General features: G+C 41.0%; 1 protein-coding gene across 3 annotated transcripts in view; it reads left to right on the forward strand.

Annotated features, from left to right (window-relative positions):
• The window catches only part of BICD2 (BICD cargo adaptor 2), a 53,231-nt gene that overhangs the window by 25,601 nt on the left and 3,436 nt on the right, over window positions 1-24,194 (forward strand). Inside the window, exons 2-7 of one of the 3 annotated variants that reach the window (XM_033071635.2) lie at window positions 5,465-5,677; window positions 8,496-8,648; window positions 12,247-12,699; window positions 13,679-14,698; window positions 15,749-15,900; window positions 22,260-22,527. In XM_033071635.2, the coding sequence (XP_032927526.1) occupies window positions 5,465-5,677; window positions 8,496-8,648; window positions 12,247-12,699; window positions 13,679-14,698; window positions 15,749-15,900; window positions 22,260-22,527 (2,259 nt within the window). Of the gene's footprint in view, window positions 1-5,464; window positions 5,678-8,495; window positions 8,649-12,246; window positions 12,700-13,678; window positions 14,699-15,748; window positions 15,901-22,259; window positions 23,907-24,194 lie in introns of those variants that run through there. The other 2 variants (XM_033071636.2, XM_033071634.2) reach the window with 2 other exon arrangements.

A 24,194-nucleotide genomic window follows, 5' to 3' on the forward strand; every position in this document is an offset into this window, starting at 1 on the left:
ACGAGCATAGGGATCAATGATGTTCAGAGGTTGATCTGTATTGTGGAGTTCTATGCACTTTAATGATTTTCCTCCCTCTTGCTTATTTTTTCAGCTCATGTATAAGCAATTGTTTCTCTCTGCCCCCTCCCTACTTCTTTAAATGGAGAACACAAGTTCGGTTTTAGATGATAAATGAATTTTTAAGCAATTTACTTTATGAAACTCTTTCACTGAAATTTTTTTATTTTCTGTTTGCTTGGATGTGTTTCTGCATGGCACAGGAACCTTCCTGTCATTTTGACTGAGTGTCAGAGGGATGTCACTTCCTCTGTTTGTTCATCTGTGTCATTTCAGGGCAGTGGGCTGTGACTTTCCTTGTCAGTATATCTGCTTTAAGCAGATATGAGAGTCTTTTCCTAATTGCTGTGGTTCAATGTGTGTAAGAAGACAGAGTGAAGATAGTGTCCTGGAGACAGTGCAGGGTAGCTCCCAAAACCTTTAGCAATCCCTGTGCAGCACCTGGATTCTGATCAGCTCTTGACAGGCATTTAGAGACATCAGGTCTTTGCAGAGGTTAGTAGAGGGTTGGAGATAATACTGGGTTTGTTCAGAAAAAGCTCTTTCCAGTGTCTCTTTGGGGGGTTTTATATGATATTTTGTGTTACTCTTGTTTTTAGCAGTCTGGTTCAGGATTCCAGAAAATATGGAAGCATAACCAGCATACTTTGGATGACTTTCATGCTAAGTAGAGGTCTGGAGTGAAAGATCATAGAGTCAAGTAAGGCAGAACTGTTCTGATTTTCCTGAAGGCCTGAGAGTCTTGCTTTTGAGCATGACTGAGATCAATTCTGTGCATCTCCCATATCACAGCAGCTGTTCTGAGAGAAGCATTTGGAATTCTCCAAGAAGCATGTTTCAGAGATTCTTCACATTTTCATGTGTTCCATGAACAGCTGCACTGTGATAAAGAGCTTTATTCAAAAGATCATGCTTAAAATTTTAGCAATGTTCTTAAGAGCTTGGTATCTTAGCAGTATGCTAAACTTCACAGAATTGGAAAAACTTTCTTTTCAAAGCTTGGAGTTTTCTATGAAAGCATCCTTCAGTGTTCTGGGATTCATGCAAACAACTATCTGCATCTGCATGATTGAGATCTTGCTCTTCCTGCAATATAAACAGATGAATCTGTGTTATCATCAAACCTAGAGGAAGCTTCACATTTTATTAAGTCTGTCTTTTGGAAATATGTACTTTAAACTCAATCTAAATGTAGTTTGATCCAGGGGTTCATTTGAAGTGAGTTGGGTTTGACCATTTTATACAACATTGCAGTTTTTGGATGAACCTGCCTCATTCGTTTGCAGTCCAGATTCTTTTTTCCATTCATAATTGTTGTGGGGAGCTTTGAATTCTTGAGATTTAAGACATCATCACCTTAAATTTGTAGTAATCTCCTTCATTTAGCAAATATTTTCTGGACTACTTAAGAATATGATAGCATGTATTTTCTACATGCCTTGAGTCTGCTGATGTAAGTAATTCTGCAAACATGAAAATTGATTTAATAGCATTTAAAAGCATTTTCAGTACTAATTTTGGTAAATCTTCACTAACAAATTATGGTAAATTTTCCATGTGTTTCAGAGGTGTTCTAATTGGCCTTTGCGCAACACTGTCTAGTGTATTTGAAAGAAGAGAGGAGAAGGACCTCATGGACTGATATGGCTGGTAGGGCATGGCAGCTTGAGCAAAGGAAACCTGTCAGGGTTTCAGTTATTTACAGCTTTGGCAGCAGGTTATGAGCAAGATCCAAAAATTAGCATCAGAATGATTTACTGCACTACTCTAAGCTCTCTGTCTTTGCGCTACATAACTGCAAGTCCCTTGCTGGGAAGTGTTTCATGTTTGCCTGTGTGTTGGGGGGTAGAGGTACATTTATGTTGGTCTCAGATGATGTTAAACCCAAGGAGGGCTTCTGATGTGTGTCCCGTGCAGCTTTCTGAAGAGATAGTTGTGGGTAAATTGTACCTTTGTCCAGAAAAGTGCTTTCCAATGCACTGACAAGTGCAGCTGAGCAAATAGCAAGACAGCATATTGGTTCATGAAGTCTGATTTTGCTTTTGCCCTGATCTTGGGAATTTGGAAGATAAGAACTTTGATAATCTCTTGACATGAGAGTCTTGTAATTCCTAGAGGCAGCTGTTGAGCAGCACATGATGTTTTGCAGCCCTCATGTCAGAAACTTTTATTTTCTGAAGAGATACTCCAAAGTCTATCATTTCAATATAACTGAACAATTTTCTTCCCTAGTAGCTTGAAATAAAACTTTCGGAACAGGAGGAAGAGCAGGGTAACTTTGACTTCTGTTTCTGTGTTTTAGATAAAGTTAAAGCAAAAGTAGATGGGCAGATACTGGAATCCAGGATGTATGAAGGTTTAGGGGTTTCATGCATAGCAGTAAAAAGTCAGTTTTCCTTTTACTAGCTTGATTTAAGACAGGTCTGGGCTGTAGCTGTGGCAAGTAAATGCATTGCCCTGTAATTTTGTACAATTTTGTTTAAAGTTGCATTTCCTGTTCTGCACTGGGATTATGAAAATGGCTTGTGTTACAAGTGATGTCTGAGGTTGTTTCTGAGTACTTACAAGAGAGATGACAAAGCTCGGTTGGAATGGAAGTGCTTTTCAAATTTTGTCTTATAAATGCAGCTTGAATTGTTCCAGGCTGCCTGTCCCGATGACCATGACTCTCAAGGAGTTTCTCGTGTTCTGTATGTGTCAGAGTCTGTTTATTCACAACTCTGTTCTCCAGACAGTAATACTCAAGCTAACGGCAGGGTTTCTGCTGACACTTTGCAACCGTGCTGGCTGAGAGCAAGTAACAGCCTTACTGTGCAGAATTAACTGGAGCCCACAGAGAACAGCAGCATCCTTCGGTAGGAGTGACCATGAGCTCGTAGTGTGTGTGAGCAGTTCCTGTTTGTTTGGGTCAGCTGTGCTAGCTGGGACAAGCCATAGTAAAAGGCAGTTTCTGGAAAAAGAGTCTGATTGTGAACGAAAAAACCTCTCAGACATAAAAGTAGTGATAAATTACTGACCTCCACCTTGCCATCACCAGAGAATAGAGAGTTGTGATTGAGGTCTCAAAAAATAGGGAATGATTGACAGTTGACTGTGGAATTAACAACACACCTTTAAGCCTCTGAACAAAGATATGCATTCTTTTATGGAAATGTGGGGAACTCATAAACTCATGAAAAACTATCACGTGAGAGTAAGACTTTTTTATATAGAATTCATTGTTTTAGGATTTTACTGAGGCCAAAAAATACATAAACCTCTGAAAAAATAGAGGTATTTTACGTGGTTAACTCAATTTTAGTAGCTCTTCCAAATTTACATTAGGCATCCTCCTTCGAGGCTTAAGGCTTGAAGGGATTATGTGGTTTCTTGCACCTTTCTCTGAAGCATCTGGCATTAGCCTCTGTAGAAGACAGGATATTGGATTAAAAGTCTCATCCTCTATGGCAGCTTCTGTGTTTAAATACTCCCTGTCTGTTGTGACTTGAGTGAAATTATGAAAATTTCTTTCTAGATGTTAAAGAAACCCAAGACCTAGCATCTGCCTTGGAAGTTTCATGAGCAAATCAGTCATCATTCTTAAGAATCCCTACCTCAGCGACATTACTGAGCTCCTTGATGGAATCATGGCTGGACTCTGAGGTCTGGCTGATCAGCTGTGGCTTTAAGTGTCCTGAACTTCCATTTGCTGTTTTGGCATCCATCAATGGTGCTACTTCACTGGGCAAAGAGATACCCATTGTCCCTTTCTCTGTGCCAGAGATCTGTCATACATGCTGGTCTATAAAAGGTAGATCTTAATTTATAACGGGAAAAAAAATAGTGTACTTGAGGAGCTGGTGTGCTTTTTGTGATCCCTTTAACATTTATGGAGATCTTGGGTATTAGGCTTCTAAGCAGCTTTGTTGAAATTCATTTGACAAGGACTTGCACAGATGGTGCTTTTTGTCTGAAATATGGCGCTTTTTAATTTCCCTTAGGTTATCTTGATGAATCTGGCTGGATTTTCTGCAATGGATATTTGTCTCCTGTATCTCTGACTTGCTTACCTGAAATAAAATTTAGTCAGATAGGAGCAATATCTGTGTGCCTTTAATCATAGGCAGAGCTAGCATACTTGATCACCTGTTTCAGTCCTGGTATAGTTACTAGTTTCTGTGCTATTAATGTGCCTGCTTTAATATACAGAAGTAATAAAACACTGAAATCTGTTTCTCTTCAAAGCAGATTCTTTTCTTCTCTGACAGTATTTTTCTGAAGAACTGGCAAAATATGATAAATTGAAAATGCATGACTAGATAAGGAGTTTCGTGAGATGCTTCTCTATCCTTGACTTGATCTGATATCAATGTTGACTAGGAAAATCTGCCATGTTTTGGCATCCCAAAAAGATATTGTGGCACCTGAAAACTCCAAATATGCCTTGGATTGTGGTGCAAGCGCGTGCAATGCTTAGAAGATGTCATTTTTAATCTCGTTGGATATGGCTGATCTGCCAGGCCGTGTCTTACAAATATAACTACTGGAAGTGGCCAACTCTGCTCTCCAGTGTGTGCCAGTGGCAGCTGCAGGCTGTTCCATACTGCAGCAGCTGGAGTGTCTGTGTGGGCTGGGGGCACCTGTGAGAACACTATCACAGGGCCCATCACCTGGAAGGGTTTCAAGCAAAATGAACACCTCCCAAAAAGAGATGTGAGGAGGCAAAGTAATGCCAATGTCAGGACTAGCCAGAGGCAGGCTGTGCTGAGTGGGTTGGATTTCTGACCTGCCTCTGAGTGCCTTTGCTGGCACACTGCTGGGTATTGATGTCTCGAGCTGGCTGGGGGGGATTGTCCGCTGACCTACTTCAGCCAGTGTGACCCCACTGGCTTAGCTTGGATCTGGAGCAGCCCTGCCGATGTCACCAAGCCCAGGGAAGAGGATTGTAATCTCCCAGCCAGGAGCAGCTGCTGGGAGCTCTCAGCCTGGGAAAGGGAGCAGGCTGCTAATGCCACACGTGTTCTCAGTGAATCTGGTGTTGCAGAAGTGAATCCAATCCCACTATAGAGAATATGTATGTGCAGCAGTGTCTGGTCATCTTGCTGTCATCTGGCTGAAAGCCAGTCATGTTTTAACAGCAGATTCGAGTAACTACGTTGTTGTTCCCTCCCACAAGAGTTTATATGAGGTTCTACTTAAGCATTCTGCATCACAAAATACTGCTGTGATTTACTTTCAAGAGCGCAGTGTTGGCCACTTATTAGCATTTGTAAATCTGACCCCAGAATTGGAGGGTGTAAGAAAAGGTTATGTTCCTTTGCCTTGAAGAAATATGAGGCTGAATGTTTTCAACTATTTAAAATTGGAGTTACTTATGCAGAATTATAGGTTTACTGATAAAAGATGTGTTTTCTGACTGTCCTAGGCTTTTGGACAGGCCCATACCAACCACAAGAAGGTAGCAGCAGATGGAGAGAGCAGAGAGGAAACCTTGATTCAAGAGTCAGCTACCAAAGAAGAATACTACATGAAGAAGGTTATGGAGTTGCAAACAGAACTGAAGCAGATAAGAAATGTCCTTACCAACACACAGTCTGAAAACGATCGCCTTAATTCTGTTGCACAGGAACTGAAGGAGGTGAGTGAAGATACTCAGGGTGCCCTGGAGCTTGGATTTGTTACATTTTCTAGTGCTATGTAACCAAAAAAAGGGATGATTCTTGAGCTGAAAGGTGATTTGACAGGCTTGTAGCTATATGTTCAGCCATGCTGGTCCTGTGGGTACTGCATATCAGTCCCCTCAGTTCCAGAATTGCTTCCTTAAAAAGCAGAGGAACCTGTTTAGGCCAAGCACAGAGACCCTATGCACATTTTCTTGCTGCAAAATATTTTTGGCATAATTTCCCTTTTTATCCCTTTTTCCCCTGTAATTTCTGAAGGTGTGGGATTATAACAAAACACTGAACTGCACAAAGAGAGAAATAGTAAAGGTTATAGTCTTGTGTTTTCTGTCATGAAGTGGTAGCTTTTACATTTGTGTAGGTTGCCTAACATAATAGCATTGACCTTTTATTGTTTTATTATTGAAACCACATATTTTCAAAGGGAAATAATTGCTGAAAAGTTACTTAAAGAGTTTAATTACTACAAAATCTGTAGCTCAGCATAAGTCTTTGTGGCATGAGTGCAGAAATTACTGTTTTGAAAGCTCAAACCATTGCTTAAATTCAGACTAGTAAAACTAGAGAAACTGTAAGCTACAGATGGATGGATAAAACTATCATCAGTTATTACTCCTGAGCTTTCTTGCACCTTTCTTTGAAGCACTGAGGACTAGTCTTGTCTTGTCCTAAGCTACTCAACTGGCCTCCCCTGCCAGGAGGAAAGGTTGTCCAAGAGCCCACATCTGAATCTCAACTTACTCCATGTGACCTTAGTTGCAAGTGTCTCATATAATTTCTTTAGGACGTAGTAACTAATATGTGGATAATATTTGGTAGTAAAATCTATGAGGAAATGTTACTTCTCTGGAGATGTGGGAATTCACTGGTGCTTCTTGTTGGAGTATGACAGAGATTTGCGGTACAAGTGGTCACAAGTGATCAAACAGTCCAGTCAACTTCTCTTTTAACTTTGTGGAACAGACTTGGAATCAAGCCTTGTCTTTAGACAGGGAAGCAGTTCCTAGAAATGCAGACACAACCCTATTTCCCAGCCTTTAAGACTAGCTTAATGGAAAAGCTGCCCACTCCAGAGGTAGCACGGTGTCTGTGAAGGATTCTGGTCACTTCTCAAAGTGCGCTGAGCGGCAGATTTTCAGTTTTCTTCCAGTATCACTGCAACTGGAGGCGATTCTTTCTTTCCAGATACTGCCACATACCAGTCACTTTTAAGCAGACATAGAAATGTGAATTCTTGTCAGCCCTCAGCTATCCCTGTGGCCCTGGATTTATACAAAGATAGAGAGACAACACTTACTTAGGTATGGAATATGGGATATAACAACTTGTGATTTGCGTTGGTGTACTGTAGTGTCTGATTGCAGCAGTTTTGATTTCTTGGTGTACTGTGAAGTTATGCTCTCCTTGTGGCTAAAACACAAGCAGACAATTTTATATAGTCTAATCTTTACCTGATGTGTGAGGGAATTGTAATTTAAATTTATTAGTCTTAACAGTTGCAGGTGATTGAGCATTTGTGTTCAGAACATGCCAGATTCAAGTCTTGATACGTGCTCCAGCTGCAAATATTTCCCTTATGTCAGCGTACTGTGTGTGCCTGTTGGTACCCGTGTGGTCACTCAGTGGACCTCTGCTGCATGCTCTCAAGGGCTGAGACTGTATATAGTCATCACTGACATGCCTATGTCTGGCCGCGAATGGAGAACTTGGAGGATATCTGAGTTTGTGGGTCTGAGGCTGAAGCTTGCTTGGCTGGGCTGCAGGACAGATGACATCAGGCAGCAGGTCTGATACGCCAGCTGAAGTGACAGGCTGCCTCTGTCAGCAGCTAGCAGGAGTTTTGAATTCGAATGGAAAACCACCCTATTGCATCATGGGTATGGCTGCAAAAATACTATTTTGCTAAGCAACTGTATTCCACGTTTGCCTATATCTGAAGCTAATTCTGTGAATGTTTTAGAACATACCTTTCACTTTCTATAAGTTGTTTGAAGGAAAATAATATTGGAAAACATACAAACTAAGTACCGTGAGCCATTACTATAGCTGTATATGTTCCAGCTTGATTTATTCAATTGTCTGTGTATATTCATGAAAGACCCCAAGATTATACTACACCAATATATTGCTTTTTACTTACCTATTTCAAAACAATGGTAATGTTTTCTTTGAAGTTTTTCATTAAGTCCTGCGTAAGTCTTGGGGCTGAGCGAAGGGAGTATTTTATGTCAACTAGTTTCTGTTATTTTCTACCTGAGATCTTAGATTTCATGAGTTTTAACTCTTTGTCTCTCTCCAAAAGGATTGATTGTATTATATTTTCAACTTATTGCTCTGATTATGAAGAAAATGTCTGTTGAAAAGCAGCAGCAAATAAGAACATCTGGAGTCATCTGAATTTGTCTTTCTCTTGTGAAAAGGCCCTTGTTTTTAAAGTGAAAACAGATTTGGGCACTGACTTCTGGTCTGGAAAACTTTTGCTGGTTACTACAATCAGTGAAACAATCAGTGAAACACAGGTGTGAATGCTGCTTTCCATGCTTGTTTCTTGACTTTTTTCTGAGTCAACAGTGAGCACTTGTAAGAAAAGCAGGAATACAAAATCTAATTATTGTGCAAATGACTTGGTTTTCTGTAATTTCAGGGGGTGAAGAGTTCCTATTTCAATATAATTCAGTTAATTAGTGCACATGAAAATATGTAAATATATAAAATTTTGGAATTTGATTGTAGCGGATCCAGTTGCCATCATTGGGAGTTGTTTTGTTTTTCTAGGTCAACCAGAATGTGGAGATCCAAAGGGCCCGGCTGCGAGATGATATTAAGGAATATAAATTCCGAGAAGCACGTTTGCTGCAAGACTATACTGAACTTGAAGAGGAAAACATCTGTCTCCAGAAACAAGTGTCTGTCCTGAAGCAAAGCCAGGCAAGTTTTTAAACCAGTGAGCATTGCTTTGGTAGCACCAGTTAATTCCTGTGTTACAGTATGGTTTTGCCTCATTTGAACATCCAACTATTTATTTTCTACCTTTGTATTGCTTTTGAGACTATAAGCTCTATATTTTAGCACCAAGACTTGTCCTTTCTGACTCTATTTATGCACAGTCATAATACTTCATTGCTTCTACTTTGACTTCCAAGTCCTTCCATTGCCTTCTCTTTCTCTGATGGAAGAAAAGTCTCTGTCACTCTGTTCTGTTACTTGATTTAGTCCTTTTACTACAGTAGTTTTTCAGTATCTCTTTACAATGCCCTCCATCCATCCATCCCCTTCTACAGCACCTGCAAATGGGGGTCTTTCTGAAACATATCTTTTTATTGCTACTTACAATAAATTCATGAATACAAGCCGCACTGAGTATAAGCCGCATCGCCGGGTGTTGGCAAACATTTTGTTTTTTGTCCATAAATAAGCCGCACCTGAGTATAAGCCGCTCTGTCGTTCACAGCGAGGACTCGCGTGCAACAAAGTTGCCAATTAGTAACAGAACCGCGGCATGGCGGGGCGTTTACTGGCTCGGCTCGGGCTGTGCAGGCTCAGCCTGCTCGGGGCTGCCGACGGGGCCAGGTGGCTGAGCCCGGCGGGGCCGCTCAGGGCCGGCCGCCGCTACCACTGGGCTCGGTCACCCTGGCCCGGCGCTGCCCCGTGGTGGCAGGCAGGGACGGAGCCCCCCCCAGCTCCCGTGGCGGTGGAGGCGGGCGGGGACAGAGCCCCCCGCCGCCTCCCCGAGACGCAGCCATGGCGGCACGGGGCCCCCGCCACCTCCCTGGGCTGCGGCAATGGCAGCACGGGCCCCCCCGTCTCTCCCCTGGGCTGCAGCAGAGGAGGGAAGGAGAGAGCTCTCCCTCCTCTCTCCCCGCCCCCTGTGCTGCCTGCAGGGAGCCAGGCTCCACCTGCGGCGCAACAGAGTAACAATTTGTAACAATTGCAAAATGCCGGCTTTTACTAGCAGGTGTTCTGCTCGGCACCCTGGCTGGCACTTCTGAGGTTGTAAATGTCAGAAAATTATTCACATATTAGCCACTCCTGCGTATAAGCCGCATTTCCGGTGTGGGAACAAAATTTTCGTCAAAATGGTGCGGCTTGTATTCGTGAAACTACTGTAATCCTTGCCTTCTGTCTCCATTTTTGTGCTCCTCTTCTATTCTAGCTACTTTCAATATACTTGGGGTGCTGTTACAGTTACTCTACACTGTCACATCTATGCAACTGCTTGTCTGAAAGGTCATATGTAATTGTGCAGTTCCAGCTATTTCTGTAGTTTTTGAAAACTGCATTCTTGGAACTTCTTAAGAACTTACCTGATTTGCCATTTGGGGAGCTAATTGGATTAGATGTGGTCTTTGGCATGGTTCACTTATCTTCATGTATCAGTGTGGGACTTGCTATTTTTATTCTTCAGGTAGCTGTCAGGCTCATTGCATAAATAAAGCTCAGTTGGGAAAGTGAAGGACATAGACAACAAAGATGCTGTGAGGGCTGGAGCCCCTCTACTTTGAAGACAGGTTGAGAGAGCTGGGGGTGTTCAGCGTGAAGAAGAGAAGGCTCCAGGGAGACCTTCTGGTACCAAGAAAGCTGGAAAGGTACCTTGGACAAGGGAGAATGGCTTCCCACTGCCAGAGGGCAGGGATAGATGTAGAAATTAATTATGTAGAAATTTTTGGCTGTGAGGGTGGTAAGGCTGTGTCACAGGCTGTCCAGACCAGCTGTAGCTGCCCCATCTCTGGAAATGTTAAAGGCCAGGTTGGACAGAGCTTGGAGCAACTTGGTCTAGAGGAAGGTGTTCCTACCCATGGCAGGAGGAGGAATGAGATGAACTTTAAGGTCCCTCCCTGCCCACACTATTCTCTGATTCTACAGTTCTTCAATTCTACAAAAAAGTTAAAGTTCTTTAGAAAACTCAATACCATGTGTTGTAGTCAGTACATAGTAAAATCTCTTTAGGATTTGCTGCAGAGCATCTTCAGTGTTCTGAGCAAAAGCTGCCCTGCCAAGCTAGATATGTGGGATATCAAATGTATTTATTTGTGTCCAAGTGAAACTCTGTATTAGTGTTTATTACTTTGGGCCTCACCCCCAAAATGGGGTTCCAGGTTGTTCTCATCTGCATATATTTGGTCTAATTTTGCAGTTTTAGGTGCCCTGACATCCTGTAGTGGGACAAAAGGGGCTGTTGTGCTCTAGAAACAGGCTGAAAGAGAGAGGGGACTGGTAAAATCAAACTTATGTAGTTAGTTACTTTTGGGTTTTACCTATTTTTTTTCTCATTCATCATTTTCAGACCAGCAGGCGAAGTTTCCCAGTTCCATGTTCACATTCTAGAATAACAGTACTGGAGAATGCTGCCATTCTAGCCTGAGCCAAATTGAACCTCAGATGCTATCTCTATACTTGCTAATAGTTATTGACTGCTGTATTTTTATTCTGGAAACTTTGAAAATAGACTACAATCTGAAATATTTTATCTCAGTGGAAGAATATAGAGCCAAGAGCTTGTTCTTTTCATGGCAGTGGAATATTTAATTTTCTACCTTATCCTAATCCTACTTCATGAACTTGTAATTATTCTAGTTTTTAATTCTAGTTACTGATGTAACTAGAAGCAGCTGTCAAGTTTTCCCAGGCAACACTGAATTAATATGCTTGATTCCTGGTTTGTACGTTGGGTGTGGTTCAGCACTCCCAGGCTGATCCATGTTGACATCTAAAATTTATTTAGCAATTAGCAAAAAATAAATAATGTGACATATCATATGCAGTGAGTTCCTTTCTTTCAGGGTGAGGAGAAATATTTTTTTGCTTCCTCCTTGCTTCCCCCAAGTAATTAAAAATTTTATGTGAGTTGTTTGTGTACATTATTTCAGTGCAAGAGAGGTTTAAAAAAGTGAAGCATTTAGAGATAATAGATAGATATTAGATAATAGATAATAGATAGCATGCCATCAAATTCAACAATGTGAGTGTCAAGTGTAGAGTCTGAATTGTAACCCTTTAAAGATGTGCTGAAATGATGAGAGAAACGCTAAAGCATTTTATTTTGAATGTATAAAAGCAGTTTTAACCCAGTGGTATATTCAAATGGCAGTGAAGCAGAGTGTCAAAGTGTACCTTTGTCACCTTTTCAAAACCTTTCCGGGTTTTGGAAATGTGAAGCTTAACTTTGTGAGAGGGCTGGCTAAGGAATTTGTTAATCAAACAAATGTTTGCATGCAGTGCTAGAAAAGACTGTTTTGGGATGCTTCTGTAATCAGGCACACTGTATCTCCCACTTGTACTGATCGAGTTGGAAGAGATGAGCTCATTTGACAGTTTGCTTAGTGAATTTATTCTGTGGTCTCTGTGAAGGTAAATTACATAAGCCATGTTTACTGTCATACTGCTAAAACTAGACTCCAGAACTAAAAAAAGTGTTCTATTACTATAATATTTAAGTAACATCAAACATTCAAAATGAAAATGACTTCGTACCTTGGCAGGGAGACATTTTCATTAGAGATTTTCCCCCCCATTTGTATATCTCCAGGTGGAGTTTGAAGGCTTGAAACATGAAATCAAAAGGCTGGAAGAGGAAACTGAGTTTCTCAATAGCCAGCTAGAAGATGCCATCCGGCTGAAGGAGATCTCTGAACGCCAGCTTGAGGAGGCCTTGGAGACACTGAAGACAGAACGGGAGCAGAAGAACAACCTTCGGAAGGAGCTGTCTCACTACATGAACATCAATGATTCCATGTACAACAGCCACTTAAACATCTCTTTGGATGGGCTGAAGTTCAGTGATGAAGCCACAGAGCCCAATAATGATGAAATCATTAATGGATTTGAGCAAAACTGTCTCAGCAAACTCAGCAATGGCAAGAACAGTACTTCAACACCCAAGAAAAATGAAAGCTTCCCTCCAGCCCCCAGTCTGGTTTCAGATCTTCTGAGTGAATTAAACATTTCTGAAATCCAGAAGCTGAAACAGCAGCTTGTGCAGGTAAATGGGTTTCCTAAGGAGCTGTGTGCTTCAAAATAGCTCCTAAGGTTTGCTTGGAATGTAATTTCAGTCTTTTCGGTATCTCACATGGTACTGTTTGTAGTGTTTTTTTAAGGGCTTCGATTGATTTAGAATTTGAGGGTGCTAAATGTCAGTGAAAAAACACAGCTTCTTCTTTTTTCTTTCTTTCCTCTTCTTTCTTTCCTCTTCTTTCTTCCTTCTTTTTTTTTTTAGTGCAATGGCATTAGCAGTCATGTCCTTTCCTTGGTGGGAAGTTCTAAAGCATCTCCTTGTCACTAGCAAGAGCAATAGTGATTTGTTTCAAAATTGAAAGCTACTCCAATCATCTTCATCAAAAGGAGTTTTGTACTTACATTTTCTGTAATTAATTCAAAGAGCATGAAGTCCTAATCAGCACCAAGCATTTCTGTGGTATATTTGTGCAATTAGGAGGTTGGAGAGTTTAGAACAAGGTGCACATTTCTGTTTCCTGCTAGTATTTTGTCAAGCATGTTTTAAATTATCTTCTGTAAGAAAAGCCCTTTTGGAAAAAACTGTCAGAATTTTTAAAAATGAGAAATTTAAGAGGAGAAACTTGAAATAGTTTTGGTATTTCTAAGTTTTTCATGAAGTTCCAAGCTTTCACCATAGAGTAACTGTGTGTTTTCTAGAATTTACTCGATAACTTAGAAGATAGCAATGAACTTTAGCTTGTCAATAGTGGAAAGGAAGTTTTCACAATTAGACCACCAGCTAGAGAATAAATATGTGCATTTTGAAGAGGAGATAAGAAGGAATTGGCAGTGAACACTGTACTTGAGATAATTTTAGAATGCATTGTAGAGCCTTTCCCATAATGTACAAGTGATTGGATTTCTGTAACCATATGGACCATTTGCTAAGTTGCTGTCTCTTAGAGTTAAAACCATTTAAGTGGTACAGTTCCTTTAACATAGATGTCTGTGTTCCTACATTTCAGATGGAAAGAGAAAAGGTTAACTTGTTAACAACACTGCAGGAATCTCAGAAGCAGCTGGAAAATACACGGGGGGCCCTCTCAGAGCAGCATGAGAAAATTGGCAGGCTCACTGAAAATCTGAACGCCATGAAGAAGCTCCAGGCCAGTAAGGAGCGTCAGTCAGCCCTTGACAATGAAAAGGACCGAGATAGCCATGAGGATGGAGACTATTATGAAGTTGACATCAATGGGCCAGAGATCCTGGAGTGCAAGTACAAAGTGGCTGTGGCGGAAATTACTGACCTGAAAGAAGAACTCAAAAATTTGAAGGCAAAATACGAAGAATGTGAATCGAAGTATGAGGAAGAGAAGAGTAGATACGAGACTGAGAGCCAAGCTCTCACTGAAAAGATCACCTCACTGGAAAAGTCCAGTAGGCATGATAGAGAACAGATGGCCAGGCTGGAGAAGGAGCTGAAGAAAGTCAGTGATGTTGCTGGAGAAACACAGGGCAGCCTCAGCGTGGCCCAAGATGAACTAGTTACCTTCAGTGAAGAGCTGGCCAATTTGTACCACCACGTCTGCATGTGCAACAATGAAACTCCAAACAGAGTGATGCTGGACTACTACAAGGAAGGTAAAGGTGGACGCAGTAGTCCAGAGACCAAGGGAAGAAGGTCTCCCGTTCTTCTTTCTAAAGGGCTGTTAACTATTGAGCTGGGAAAGGCAGAGAATGGAAGTGGTGACAGCAGCCCATCCCTGGCGTCATCTCTGCCATCCCCTGTGTCAGATCCTCGGAGGGAACCGATGAACATTTACAACTTGATTGCAATAATTCGGGATCAGATCAAACACCTGCAAGCTGCTGTGGACAGAACAACCGAGCTGTCCAGGCAGCGCGTTGCTACTCAGGAACTTGGGCCAGTGGTGGATAAAGACAAGGAAGCTCTCATGGAAGAAATCCTGAAGCTGAAGTCCTTGCTGAGCACCAAGAGGGAACAGATAGCAACTCTGAGAACTGTGCTGAAAGCCAACAAACAGGTAACCATGTCTTAGAGGTTTGAAGGTTACAGTGTCAGGGAATTAGGTCGTAAACACAAGAGAATTTATCTTTGAGATCATTCTGTCATTCCCTCAGCTCTGTGGGGCTTTCGTTGCTGGTATTTGGCTAGTCTGAGGCTGAAGCTGGCTGTTCCATTTGAGGCACCCAGCTGTCCCACTTAGAAGACAAGCACTGGGGCTATAACTGACTTCAGTTTCTCACGTACTCCTGAGACTTCATTAAGGTTAAAGTAGCCTCAATCTACTGTTTGTCTGAATTAGATCCGGTTATATTTAATGTAGGACACCTAAAATGAAGAGATAATCCTGTTTTTCCACTTGAAAGAATTCTAGTAGTTACTTTTAAAAGAGTTCTGAAATTTAAGTATTGTTCTCTCTCAAACTGCAAAATAAAAGCCTTCCAATATGAGAATGTGATATAAGAGTGTGGTTAAAATAACAAAGGTGAAAGGAAAAATTAGTCTTTAGGGACTGGATATTCAGTAACTTTAGCAGAGCAGTAGGTGAAAATAACTGCCATTTAAGCAGCACATGATATGCTTTGTCTTCTTCTCTATGGTTAAATTGAATTTTAAAAAATAGTATAGTGTTGTTTAAGAATGAAATAAGCACATTAAGTTTTCTTTTGCACATTTGAATAAAGATGTCCCAAATGTAAAATAGATAAAATGCTATAAGGTTTAGAGAACTGTGCTAGTGATTGACAAATGCATTTAAGTATTGAGATACTAAGTGGATTGTTTTGTTCCTTTGTGTTGCTAGTAGATAGGTTTCACTACATCTGTGTTCTGTAACTTCCTTGATGCTGCTGCTGCATGGTTAATGGGAGTAGGAGGCGGCTATGTCTGTTCCCACTGTTCAGAAATGAAATTTTATTTTATCTGTAAAAGATAAGTTGACCACAAGTTTAACATTCCAGTACAAAGTAAATGTTTCATTATGTAAATAGTGATTAAAAATCTTTTAGCCAGCCATTTGATGAAGAGTTTCATTAAATGTTATGTTTCTGTTCTCCCTGGTAACCAACAGACTGCAGAAGTAGCCCTTGCCAACTTAAAAAGCAAGTATGAGAATGAGAAGGCAATGGTTACGGAGACCATGATGAAGCTGCGAAATGAGCTGAAGGCTTTGAAAGAAGATGCTGCCACCTTCTCTTCCCTTAGAGCTATGTTTGCTACAAGGTAAAGAATATCATGAACTCTACAAAGTTAAATTCCTTGCTTGTGTGGGGAAGAGTTGAACATCCTTCCCATTCCCCCTGCAGAGAGTGGAGCAGTAGTGTTTTTTCCCCAAGATCATTTCTTGCAGTGTGTCTGTGATATGCTCCTATTGATGAGGAGCATGTGTGGATATAGTGTGCTGCTACAAAACATAAAGCTGTCGTGGCAGAATTTATTCAAGTTGGCTGGGAGATTACCTATTCTCAGAGCTAATGATTCTTGAAGCCATTAGCTCTGAGAAGGAGTGACATTAAACAATGCAAGATTTATTGTACGCTGAAGATGGAACTCTGCTTTACCTTGATCTAGAAAAAGGTAAAGCTGTTGCAAACATCCTGGTACTCTTAGGTTGTCCATCCTACAGTTGGTATCTGTCATTTCATTGACCTGTGTCAGCTGATTTGATTGTTTTGTCTTTGGACCTTGCTTCTATGTCTTAGTTGTGCTTTGTGGTGTTAACAGACATAAAACCCTGTTGACACATGGAATCACTTAATCATCAAGTTTGGAAAAGATCTTTAAGATCATCAAGTCCAGCTGTCAGCCCAGCACTGCCACTTAACCTCTAACCCACATCACCCAGAACTGGATCCAGATACTTTTTGAACACCTCCAGGAAGGGTGACTCCACTACCTTCCTGGGAAACCTATTCCAATGTCTGGCCACCTGAACAGTGAAAACATTTTTTAATATCTACTCTAAATCTCCCTTGTTTCTGCTTAAGGCCATTTCCTGTGATCCTCTCACTGCAGGCAGAGCAGAAGGAACTGGCCCCACCTCACTACCAGCCTTTCAGGCAGTTGTAGAGTGATGAGATCCCCCCTGAGTTTCTTCTTGTCAGGACTAAATAAACCCAGCTCCCTTAGCTGTTCCTCATTAATGCTCAGAAGACCCAGGCACAGAAGGTGTTACTTTGAGCATTTCCAGAAAGGGATTCCCAGATGGGAATAACAGCACTTACCTCCTATTCCTGGTGCTAGATCTAGAGGTGGTGAAAGGCATCTAGGGTCAAAAAAAGTCTGGGCTTCTGTCTTGGTTTGAAACACAGGTGTCTGCTAAGAATGGCTGTAGCTCTCTTGAAATGGAAAATGTAAACCCCCTTCCTCCAAATTATTAAAATTTTGAAATTAAGGAGCTCTCAGGCAAGATACGGGAATAGGAATAACAGTTCTTTACTAGGAAAATTAAAAATAAAATGAAATAAAAATACAGTAATACAAAACAACTGAGCACCGAGAGAGTCAGAATACAGCTTGACACCCTGTCAGTCAGGGTGTTGCTAACAGTCTGATTAAATGCTGGCTCCCTGGAGTGCCAGATGGGGTTCTGTTGAAGCACTGGTCCTGTAGAAGGGTACAGTGTTCCTCTGCAATCCAGTTGAAAAAGGCTGCTCTGATGTTCCAAATCTCAGATTTTATCTAGGTAGGAAATTCTTGGCTCCTCCCTCTGGGTGGAAAATCTCCCAATGGGATGATGTGATTTTATCAGTCATGCATTGGGACTCAATGGCCCATTAACAGAAGACACCTCCCTGGAGGAAGGATGGGTTGTGGAGAAGATATGGAACACTGTCCCACCTGGTTTCAACAGATGGTGATAGAATACATACTTTTGTTCTCTCTGAGAACTAAAATGTAATGCTGCATAGGTTGAGATTCAACCTTGGTAAAGGTGCCTCCTGTAGATAGGCCCTGGACCTGGGTTGTAACAGTATTCTTCGAGGATTTGTTGGAGTGTCTATTGGAGTGTCTATGGAGTGTCTATTTCCACACCACCTTCCCATGTGAACACTGCTGCTAAGGAGATTGAACCGAAGGATGCATTCCTGTAAAATACTAGTAGTGCAGAGAGTTCCTCACAGTATACTGTGCCAGGTCTTGTTTGGCAGTTTGTCTGTCCTTTTGGTTTTAATCAAAGTGGAAAGTGAGTTACTTTAAAATATCAGAGATTACTGCAGCCACGGTTGTCTCCATGGTGTTTTAGATTGACAAATCCTGGTTTTGTTTGATAGTCATATAAAGTGTCACTGCTTGTAAGCAAAGCACATGCATAGCTTGGGTAGTGTGGGGTGGAGAAAGCTGAAGAGATTGGAATTAGATCCTGGGGTAAGGAAAAGCTGAGGGAGGGTGTTAAAAATCTATCTTTAGTATTAATTTCTAATATAAAGATTGAGTTAGAAACAGCAGGTATCTGATCTCTTACAGCTGAATGCAGTCAGTGCTCATTTACATCTAATTTTAACTGTGTCTCTGCTAATACATTTCCCAGTTTTTAATAAAGATGAGAAATTATGATTTTAATCCTGCATATTTGAATTTCCATAGTGGGTTGACAATCTCTCAAGGTAGAAGTAGTTAATGCTTCTGTCTAGTGCCTCCTTCAGTCACTGTTGAATCACCTGTCTTGTTTCTTTGGAAGTTGTCACATGGTACTCACTGATTGCAGGGAAGAGGGGAAAAAATATGGGTATGCCCAGGTGCATTTGGTTACATCACTTTTTTTTTTCTGGAGTAGAGCTTGATTTACTAGTGGATTTACCTATAAATGGTATTAAAACTATTACATGCTGACCCTTACATAAACTGATCTGTAGAACTAAGGCCAAATCAGTGTTTGTGGGAAGCAGTGTTATGCAGCTTTGGAAAATGCCAAGTTATGTTTTTCAATAATTTGGCTTCAGAGCGTTTCAGAAGAATTAGTTTTTATTTGTCATCATTATAATTAACACTCAGGATATTTATTTTCTCTGTGTATATACAACACCAGATATTTGTCTATAGCTAGTGTTGTTTTTAAAAATCTAGTTGTTCCCTTAAACCTCTTTTTTTGTTGTTAATTACCAGTAGTAAGAAAATGGGCAGCATCAAAGCCTTGTGTTCACTATCTACTTAAAGCTGTAAATGCGTGAAAGTACAACAGGCTTATACTAATATCATATTCCTCCTAAAAGTGTGAAAGCTAAATTATTTTCTTTCAAAGGTGTTTTTAAGAGAAAGACATCTTCTATTCTGATTGTACTGAATATATAACTGGGAAGTAGCCTAGCACATGACAAATGGAATTGTAAAAGGGAAGGAGCCTTTATTGTTCTGTCAAACAAAGCAGTAAAAATATATAGAACAGAAAGATATGCTGCCAGAGCTGCTGCTGCCAGCTAAAGCAGATTGAGAGAGCCTGTGTCATCCTAGATGGTTAGGGAGGCAACATTGCTCGGCTCTGATTTCGGGTTTTTTGAGAAAATTAAATTGAGAGTCAGTGAGCAGCATGAAGGAAGAAAGTGGGGCAAATCCCAGTCCACCTGTGGGTGCAACATCTGCAGCTACTTCTAGGAAATTCTCACCCCCTTTATTCCAGTAAACGATTGCTCTGCTTTGTACAGTGTGATGTTCCTTGACGTGGGACAGCCATGCTTGCAACAGGATAAGTTTTGAGTTTGAGGCTATATGATTCCTTTTGGATTAAAGAATCAGGAAAGCAGATTAGGGATTCAGGATGGCATGCAGACAGAGTAGTTAACACTTCTGCCTCTCCCCAGTCGTCTCTTCTGTAGGGGGGAACAGGGACTCAGGTACAGTTAAAAACTGCAGATGCTGCATATATGCTGCTGACAATACTTCCCGTTTGTGGGGAAGAAAGGAAGAACTCCCTGAATAGAATTCTATGGAAAACAAAAAACCAAGCAACCACTTTAGGTATTTGAAATAGTGAATACCTTGTAATTTCTAAGGACAGTCGGTTGATGTTGTAAAATTTGGTGCTGACAGGAAGCTTTATGAGATAATGTCTTGCTACAATAATCTTTTGGAGTCAAAATCCTGGCTTTAATTACAGCTTGGCTCACATGGGAAAGACTTCACTGCTTTCTAGACTGTGCCAGGCATCTGTCTCACCAGTCAGCCATTGACTTTGGCACAACTGGCTGTGCTTGGTCAAGAGGCAGGAGTGATACCAGAACACGAGTAAGACGGTGTGGGAAGTCCCTGCTCTGCTTTACTGCAATGGTTTTGTTTTCCATATCTCTTTTTGTTCCAAATGGGATGGGGGTGAAGAGATCTGCCTTCCGTGCTTTGGCTGGCCTGGATAAACATTCCTCTGCTGCATGTCAAACCAAGACAACAGCAATCTTGATGCTGTTTCACTGAGCTGAAAGTTTTGGGGCTACATTAACTTAGTGTTCCGTATAAAAATGTGGATATGTTTTGATTCACAAGAAGGAAGCTGGAAAAGGGCAGGAGGGAACCTCCCTGCATTTTTACGTTGCCCAAATCTTTTGGAAGAATAATACTGAGCATGAAACAAGGGCAACAGGGAGAAGTCACTCCAGTGCCAGATCATATTTTGCTGAAGCAATCATACTCCAGTCCTGAAGGAATTGGTAAGGCTTTTCTGGACATCTCTGTGGTTTGCGGTAGTGGAGCTTTAGAGGAATCAGGTTTGAGGTGTGCACAGAAAAGAAAGCAGAAAGGTCACTTCTGATATAACCAGACCTTGCTTTTCACCTCAGATGTCATGAGTGTGTTTGAAAGCTGGGGGTAAACCCCACAACCTCTCTGATCTTCCAGAAATCTTTAGCCTTTTTCTTGCTCCTACCCCCAGGGGAAGAAAACACCTCTGACACCCTGGAGCAGCAGGGCACAGGGTCTGTAGGATGCTGGGAACTGTTCAGTTTTGTGACCACATCCTCCTCCTGGAGCTGGTGATGCCTTCCCTCAGAGGGGAGGACTCTTACGCTTTCAAGATTATTTTAGTATTTTCAGACTTCCTAGGGCTATTTCAATCTCTGTTCATCTCTAAAGCTAAAATGGGTTAATGGCCCTGAGTCTGGCTTCCACTCCTTGGAGTGTAGCAGTTGGTGTAGGTCCATCTAACCATACTGAGAAGGGCAGGTGTTGGTTTTCCAACAAGTTTAAGGTTCCTGGGTTTGTTTTTTTTTTCAAAGAAAGATCCCTCACATACTGGTTTCTCCTGGGCTTCACAGTGTAGGAAAGACTGTGAGGAACTCTGGAGCAGGATACCCAGAGATGCAAGGGGACGGATTCCTGTGCATGTGGGGGCCCCAAATTCACCCCAACTTCCTGGTCCTTAAAGCTGCAGTACAGTTATAGTTCATGCAGTTTTATATTTATATTTCTGAGTTACTGTTTAATCTCTCTGTGTATTCAAAAATTAAAATCTGGGGTTTTTTTCTTTGTCCTGTTTCTATTCCCAAACAAATCTAACTAGGAATATAGGCTTAATCCTGCTATTTAAAGTCTAAGAGAGTAGAATTTGAGGATTGATAGTATAAGCACAGCTGATGAATCTGCATATCAATGTGGTTTTGTTTTGTGGTGGGTTTTTGCCAGTCTGCTTTATATTACCTAATGATAAATTTCCCATAAAGTCAGGGGGTTTTCCATTTCAAAATTTACAGACATTTCACTGCTGATATTTTTGTTTTTATGAAGAAGCTGTATTTTGCAGATGGTAAATTCCAGCTGGTACCTATGAATATTTACTTCTCTATCCATATGCATAAATGTTGTCTCTGTGCAGTAAATATGCACGTACATGTAGACTTTAATTTTTAAAGTTGTTCATGGTGCAAGTTAAGCAACTTCCAGGCTCAGAGACAATGACTGTAGATGGAACACCTTGAGGCATTCAGACAGCTTTACAACAGCCTTCCGACTTACTCAGTTCCTTTAATTGTTTTAAAATTGATTTTGATGGTGAGAACAATTAAATAAAGACCTCTTGCTATTGAGAAGACAGCTACTATTTATCATATAATTGGAGTAGATTAAAGTAGAACTCTGAAAGATGCTTGGTTTTGCTGTTCAGTCACCAGTGGAGATTTGTTCCTTGGACTTTGTGTAAAGTAACAAATGGCGCAATTCAGGTGGCCATTTCACAATGCTCGTGTTGCTGCCCTCAGACCCTTTCCAACCTGAAGCTTAGAACCACTGTGATCTCTGTAAGCAGAGACAAAAGTAATATGACTGCATGAGGTCTACTTGCTGTGGGAGGATATCTCATCGACATTCAGACATGAGTACAGTTCTATCGAGCTCCACACTTGTGCTCTCCAAGGAGGCTGTTACTATACAGCATCTTGAAAGGCACAAGCATGAAGTGCTGAGTATAGGATTTTAAGAACCCCAGTAAGACGTAGTTGTGGTTTTCTACAAGTTTAGTTGTAGTTCTTGTTTAAGAGCGTGTGTGTGTGTGTAAGGAGCTGCAAAGCTATCATTGCTTTATATGCTGGACACAAGGGTTTATATTGGAATGTGTTTATAATGGAACCAGAATTGCTAAAGATTGATGTATGTCATTGCAGATGCGATGAATATGTCACACAGCTGGATGAAATGCAGCGGCAACTTGCAGCAGCTGAGGATGAGAAGAAGACTCTGAACTCCTTGCTTCGGATGGCTATCCAACAGAAACTGGCCTTGACTCAGCGCCTGGAACATTTGGAACTGGACCATGAGCAGTCCAAAAGGGTGCGCACAAAGTCTGCCTCCAAAGCCAAGGGCAGTAATCCCAGTGTAAGTCACATTCGGTCCTGTGGAGACAGGTCTGAAGGATCTGTCCTGAACAACCAGGTGTTTTGTAGTGAGAAATACAAAATTTATTGTGATTAGAACCCATGTCTAGAAAAACCATATTCTGCATCTTATTTTATGCTGTAACTGTCAGCGTAAATCCCCACTATCTAACGTCACAGTGAGTTGACTCGTACTAGTATGTTGTTGAACCAGGTAATACAGATTGTATTACAGTGTTCTTAACTGTAACTAATGCATAAGTATGGGGATGCTATTAACAAGTTAATAGTGGAAAGCAATTAGTTTTTTCCACAATTAACATGTCTGGGGTTTGCTGTTTATGGTAAGTGTTAAGAGTACGCCTGATAAAGTATATATCTGGTGTTACTTACTGTAGTTTGTATAGCACAAATGTGATCCTTTCTCCAGGGTTGCAACATGTATCAATAAATGCTTTCATAGGCAGAAACAAACAGAGAACCTTCCTTGTTACTGTGGCTTAAGTGGTGAAAAGCAAAGGTTAAAATTAGAGTTAGGTCTTGGGAATGCAGGGCGTTTGGAAACTGGAGTCAAACTTAATTTGCCTATTGTAGCAGATGTTAAATACTTGCTGTTATATCACCACTAACCAAGGTTGTAAAGCTTTTATAGGCTATAAAAACTAGAAGAAAACTTGGTACATTATTTACGCTCTGCATCCCTCTTTTCAGTGGGATAATCAGAAGAAACTTGCACATTTATATTAAAAATATGCAATATTAACTACATCTGATACAAAATTTAAAATGTTAAGAATTGGGATTCTGTTTGCTAGACAGTTCCTCTTTAAGAAATTATGTCCTGAAAGGATCTGTGTGGTCTTATGTTGCTCCTTGCAAGCATAACACTTTGAAAAGAGCCCATCTGAGATACGCTTTACAGGAAAGTAGCCACACATTTTGTATGTGTAGAATTAATGTGACTATGGTCTAGCATTGTTGGTCACAAACAGTTTTTCTCAGCTCTCAGTATTAACCTAAATAGATAGTCTTTCAGAGCTCTGATCATTTTTTTAAGTACATGGAAGATACTGCATTCCATATGCAAGCCATGTGTTTCACAGGGCTCTACATTAGAGGCACAGGAAATTGATCCAGATCATCCAGCTAATAATGATTTATGAAGTAGCTTAGTGCACATTCTAATCATTAAAAATAAATAAACCTTTGTCTGATATTGAACTTTTAAGGGGCCTTTATACCCACTTAATTACAATACATTTGATAGTATAAAAGTGTACTTTCTAATTGGTGCCTACATAAGAGAAAAAGATTGAAAATGTTGCTTCTAAAATTGTGGAAGACTTGTGGAGCACTGAAAGGCACAGTTCTTTGCTTAACCTGGAGTTTGAAGTGCCTAGCCTCAGACTTTATTTTAATGTAAAGCCCTGTTCATTTTGTACTTCTGTATGCCTGTAGTGTTACTAAAAGAAAGGTGAGCCTTTGCCGTGAGTGCTTGTTAGCGTGGTTCCCAAAGCCATTCTGACCCTGTGCTGTGGTTGTGCTCCCCTGCCCGTTTGTCCCTGTTGATGCTCAGCTTGCTCTGTGCGCTACCCGTGCACGCTCAGGAGATATCCCAGTGCTGACAGAAGCTAATAAGAGCAAGGCTGGTTCCTTCTGAGGGGAAACCATAGGAGATTTCGGCTTCCCAGATATTTTTAGGCATGTTGGGGTGAAGTCTTCTGA

This window comes from Catharus ustulatus, chromosome 13 (genome assembly GCF_009819885.2).
Source record: "Catharus ustulatus isolate bCatUst1 chromosome 13, bCatUst1.pri.v2, whole genome shotgun sequence".
NCBI classification, from domain to species: Eukaryota; Metazoa; Chordata; class Aves; order Passeriformes; family Turdidae; genus Catharus; species Catharus ustulatus.